General features: G+C 40.0%; 1 protein-coding gene across 1 annotated transcript in view; it reads left to right on the plus strand.

Annotated features, from left to right (window-relative positions):
- RSU1 (Ras suppressor protein 1) overlaps positions 1-5,790 on the plus strand; it is a 102,121-nt gene extending 96,331 nt beyond the window's left edge. The window contains exon 9 of the mRNA XM_071428911.1: positions 5,319-5,790. Within this exon, the coding sequence (XP_071285012.1) occupies positions 5,319-5,421 (103 nt within the window). The 3' untranslated portion in view covers positions 5,422-5,790. The remainder of the gene's footprint in view (positions 1-5,318) is intronic.
- The last annotated feature ends 210 nt before the right edge of the window (positions 5,791-6,000 follow it).

The following is a 6,000-nucleotide window of genomic DNA, read 5'->3' on the forward strand; positions in this document are numbered from 1 at the left end:
GAAAACAGGTACTGGTTTCACTCTCCCATGCAGTGTTCCTCTTCACTGAGATCTTCTGAGTTACATCACAAAAACTAAAAACATTATTGGTGAACTACCAATATAATATGATACTTGCATAGCAATTTTTCTCTCACTGGTACATTACTGACCAGTTAAATCCCATTATCTGTCCCTTTCCTGGGAGAGAGAATATGTGGTTTGAGGGGATGACATGTTAGCAGCTCCCACATAGAAAAGATCAGTCCCAGTCACTCAGAGGGGACACCAGAGCAACAAATTAGCTGTGCAAAAACTGGTGTGGCAAAAGCTCTAAATGCACTTGCACTGTGACTAGTGCAGGGTAGCCAGCATGTATCAGTCATGCAAGCACTTCTTTCAGCTTTGGATTTGTAGTGATACCACCACTGATTCAGCCTTTCCCTTCTCCTGCTTAATCAGCTGGGGCTTAGGACTGTTCTGTTGAGGTCCCTGTAAATACCCACTTTGAGGCTTGGTCTGAGCACTAAATATCTGCCTGACTCTGAACTTCACCTTTTGAAAAATCAAGCAGAGCTGGAATATTTCACCTTTGTTTCCCTGATTACAGTACATGGCTGGAGGGAGCATCTCTCCAGGATCATATTTAGCAGTGTTGTCCTCTTTACACTGCATACTCACCCTGTAGATCTGTTACAGACATAAAGTGAAATACCAGTGTATTTCTCATGGCTCAGTCTTGAAATCCTCCTTCAAAATGCTTAAACTCAAAAAAATCAATGTGTGCATCAAACACTTTGCAATAGTTCCCTAGCTTACACAAGTTCTTTAGCCCTTGGCTAGTGAGCATTTTGTTGTACAAGAGAGAAAAATTGAGGTAGTTGTGCTGAATTTGTTTTTCAAAGTGACTCTTCTGACCTTTATGAATTTAAGAATTTTAACTATGGTTCTGTTTTTAAGTTCAGAGATTTTAGTAGCAAGACTATATGCTTTCAAGTTACAAGGTTCCATGCCTGATCTTATGCTGTAAATTGCAACATTTAGCAATTTGTGGTTTAATTTAGAAGGATCACCTACTTTCCTAAATGCTTAAGTAATGTGGGAAGCTGAGGTTATTGATTCTCTCTGAATTTATTACAAGAAAGCTGTATCCACTCTCGCCTCTTGGGAATGCCTCTCCTGAACTGCATGCTTGCTAGTGACAGCTTAGACCCCTGATACATAACCAGAGACCTTGCCTAATATCCTTGCAACTACTTTAGGGAATTTTTATTAAGTAAAAGCATCATTAAAGTAGACAGAATGATGAAGTTTAATGAGCATCTTTCTCACTTGATGTTCGTTTTGCTGCTGCAGCAGCCATGCTGCTGTCATTTGTTACTTCCAGTGGGGCAGGTGCAGAATTCAGGAAGATTTTCTTCATGTTTACATCTGCATACAAAGAAACATTTTTTTAATGAAAGATACTTTTAAAAATATATACAAGGAGAGAAAGCTTCTTAGAGTCTCTGTCTGAGAGCTTTCTGCACTTTCAGTCTTGTATGTAATCTCCCCTTTAATTTTTATGTAATGAGAAGTCTGCCTACTATACTGTAGCTGCTCAGTCTACAAAGGTTCTGCAGATTGTGAGCTGTGGTTATAGTAACCAGCTTCTGACTGTTAGCAAACTGCAAACATCACAAATATTTGTTTGCACTCCAGATTTTGTCCTTCAGCAGAGGTTTTAGCCTTGAAGCTGTGTGTAGTGTTCTGCTCAGAGCTGTACCAGCGCTGTGAACAGATGAAGTTTCAAAATATCTAGTGGGAAGGCACTGCCATGAATGTGTTATCAGCACTTATCTCACAAATCTGCCTTGAAACCATAGCCACAATCTGTGTCAAAATTCTTTTGTGTGTTTATGGAGACAATCTGCCTTGGCTAAGGGTCTGGTCATGCAAACAGCTGTGTCAAGGTGCCATCCTCTTGCACATCACCATCCGTCAGCTGAGCAGCAGAACTGTCTGTGGGCATGTCTTCAGCTGACCTCTGCTGCCCAGGATGATGTGCAAGTGTCTCTGCCTAACACATGTGACTCTGCACTCATGCAGACAAGAGCATGTACCTAGTTTGTACGGCTTGGCTACAGCTGTTTCTGGGTCTTTCTAGTAAGTACTGAAATTATTAAAGACTTTATGCAAACTTCACATCTTTTAAAACTAAAGGGCTATAGGTTCTTGTGAAAGTCAGATAATTGCTTCTCTGTGCAGATAAGCTCCATTAGTGTTTTTATTTTCCTTTTTTTTTTTCCTGAAGCTTTTTTTTCCCCTGGGAGTTATAAAACTGGTGTTTGTTGTTGTACCAGGAGTTAATTGCGAATTTTGAATTCTCTTTTCCCTAGCGTAACAGAAGGCAAATTCTGTCCCAGAGGCATTATTACAGTCATTATTGTATTTAAATATTGTTGTGAGACCATATGTCTCCTCATATCTGATCTGTGTAGACAGGAGAGAGAGACCCCGTGTGTGAAGGCTTGTACCATCTAAATATATCTGATCCTTGCTTTTTGACTAGCAGACTCCATGAAAGATTGTAAAGCACTTATCTTCAGTTGGGATAGCCATGTGCATTGAAACTCCTCTCATTTTGCCAAGGAAACTGATTTGATTTTCTTATTTCAAACCCAGTAATTACTTTGCTGGATGAAACTCAGGTGCTCATGCTGATAGAAGTGGTTGGACGTGAAAATAGGTTAAAAGAATGTCAAAGTGCTGTAGATGCCTTCAACTCATGTACATCTATTACTACCTATGTAGTATTTGCATGGGACAACGGGAGTTGCTGGGGCATCAATAGCACTGAATATTGTAAGGAGCAGATATCAAAAAAATATCAAAAATATCTCGGGTCAGTTGGTATTTTTACTGCTTAATACATGCTGTGGCTTCTGGACCTCTTTTTGTAGTCAAAAGGCATTACCCAAGCAGACTTTACCAGAACTCTGAAGTTCATTCAAAATTGTCAGTATTCAGATTTCCTGCATTTGGAAACCATCTGTGTAGTCAGTAGAATTCCCACCACACCCTTTTTCTTCTGAGGTCTAACAGTCCACGTGCTTGAGCATTTGCTCTGAGAAAGGAGGAAATGAGAGGTAGAATGAATGCCAGAAGGAGCGCCTGAGAGGGAAACTTAGGAAAAGTTTCCAAAGCAAAAAGGGGGAGCCTAAACCAAGTTGAGCAAAAGGAGGGTATGTAACACTTGACAGCCACTTAAGCTGTCTCAGTCCTCTTTGGGTTGGCACTAACAGGGCAAAGGAGCTGTGGGGCAGCAGGATGTGGAACACAGGACAGTGATAGGGGACTTCTGATCCTATCCACAAAAGATTTTTATGCTCAGATACAGTGAATCACTGGATTCTCTGTTAATCAGTGCCTTAAGTCCCACATAGGGACTTTAAAAAAGCTGAAAACCAGCTTGAAGGTTAATTTTGTATTTTCCTAACTAGTGCTATCTTGTGAGAGTTACAAAACTACTGCTGAAAGTGGTTCAAATGCTGCACTGCATATCATTCAGAGCAGGATGCTGCTTGTTCCCTGACTTCTTCTATCCTGGGTCAGTTTCTGATGGCACAACCTCCTTGAATTTTACTTCTGTGCTCTTCTGCTGTGATAGATTTTCATAATACTGAACCATCTCCTTCCATGGACTCCCTCACTCAACTCACTTAACACCTTCCAAAACAGGAGTTATTTAGGATGTATATTTGATTAATACACATACTTGGATAAAATACAGCCTTGTGCTGCTGGAGCTCTGTCTCTTCAGAAATAAAATAAAAATATGTGTATTGTAGCTAATATGAAGCGTGTAGTTATTGCAGAGGGTCAGGGCTCTCTGCTTTCATCAGGAAATGCCACCTGATCCCTTGTTGACAGTAGGTGATGGCACACATAAAATTTCAGTAAGGTGAAGTAATGTCATAGTTTACAGTTGTATTTTCCTTGAGCAAGGCTGTTTGGCTACAGTACACCTTGACAGCAGCCTGCTCAGCAGTATGATGTAAAACTTCAACTGCTGAGAAGGTGAAAGCAAGCGCTGCCTCTTCACCCCACAAGAAGCTTTAATCCCATTCCACAGTCCAGGAATGCCAAGGTTGAAGTATCTTCCAGATACAGCAACATAAAGCTCAAATTAGGTGGTAACTTTTCGTATTCCGACATAGAATTAGAATAATAATAGAATAGAGTCATAGAATCACAAAGGTTGGAAAAGACCTCCAAGATCATATGTAACTGTGACTTGGGAGAACAAACATGATCACTCTGAACATCCCCCCTTCCTTCTTCTCCCAGCTTTTTATGGTGAGCAGGATGTGGTATGGGCTGGGATATGCCTTGCATCAGTTGGGGTCACCTGTCCTGGCTGCGTCTCTTCCCAACAACTTGTGCACTCCTAGCCCCCTCACTGGTGGGCTGAGGAGCAGAAAAGGCCTTGGTTCTGTGCAAGCCCTGCTCAGCAATAACTTAAATATCCCTGCATTGTCAACACTGTTTTCAATGCAAATCCAAACCACAGCCCCATACCAGCCACGATGAAGAAAATTACCCCAAGCAAAACCCACAATGTGCATCTTCAAAAAGCACTTTATGTCCATAAGTGAAGTTAAGTTTGAGCTGTGTTTATTTTGGCTAGGTTTTTAATTTATTCTAATCAGGATTACTCATAAATTATCTATTAATTACTGCGTGATATTTAGCAAGATCCTTTCAGCCATGTAGTCCATTTAGCTTCGCAGTGAATGCTAGCCATCTTAATTGTAGGATACTTTGTCAACATTTAATCAGTGGTACTTACTAATGTGGCATTGATGTGTTGGTATCTGTCCCAGTGCTATCAATCATGTGTGAGCAGCAAAGGCAGCTGTGACACCATTGCTCTCTGTCACATTATCAAGCCCCTGGGTTTTCTGGTTAGGGATGATGCTCACTTTGCTCTAAGCAGGCACTCTATCTCTCCAGTTCAACCCAATTTTTGTCATTGTCTACTTGAATACACATCCTTGCAGCCTTCTGAGCTTTAATCCCATAACTGCAGAATAAAGGTTGCTAGTTTCTGAAGGCAAAACTGATTGCTCCTTCACTGCTCCAAAAGCCTGCTCTTCCCTGATGTTACTCCCCTGAAAAGTCACAAAACCCCAAATGTTAATGACTGCAGCTTGAGAGCTAATAGAAAATTCAGTGTGTTGAGACAAAATAAAGACCTTTTTTTTCCCTAGTAACTAGATGCTTTGTTTAATGTGCTGCAGAGTAAAAGTCTGTGTTTAATGGTTGTATCACAATTTTTTTTTCTCCTTTCCTTACAGTCTTTATGGCAGACACATGCAGGCAAACCCTGAACCTCCAAAGAAGAACAATGACAAGTCAAAGAAGATCAGCCGTAAACCTCTGGCAGCCAAGAACAAATAAGTGCCTGGCTTCTGCCTCTGTTTTACATCTGTTGCATTGGTTTTGCCTGTGCCTACAATATTTCTCACATCTCTTATTACATATAAGAAAGCAGGGATTAGAATTAAAGGCAATTTACTATGTATAATGCTTTAGAAAATACTGCTAGAGGGGAACAAAATTACATATGCTCCTAACTATGGTCACATTTATGTAGCCATTTAATATATCACTGTCAAACATATTTTAGCTTTTCTATTTATATGTATATTAATGTCCTCTCTTCACATGTGTCACATCCTGTTAATATAGGGGATTTTGCACTTATATTATATGATATTAAATTTCATAGCATATTCCAAGTGATTTCAATAAAGCTCTTCATTTGTATTGCTGTTTAGTTTCTTCAGTAGGACTTTGAATAGGAAATTCCTTGAGGAATGTGTGTGTCCAGTTTCCTGTAATATGGTGATTTCTTCTGCAGGAATGTGGTAGCATTTTATCTGATGGAAGTTTGTTAAAGTGCAAAGCATTCTGTTCAAGCAACGTTTTAATCAGTTTCTTTTTCTTCTTTTATGGTGCTGTGGACTGCTCTTTTTG

The sequence above is a fragment of the Agelaius tricolor genome, unplaced genomic scaffold, assembly GCF_023055355.1.
Source record: "Agelaius tricolor isolate 1412-34295 unplaced genomic scaffold, bAgeTri1.0.p SCAF_6, whole genome shotgun sequence".
Lineage (NCBI taxonomy): Eukaryota > Metazoa > Chordata > Aves > Passeriformes > Icteridae > Agelaius > Agelaius tricolor.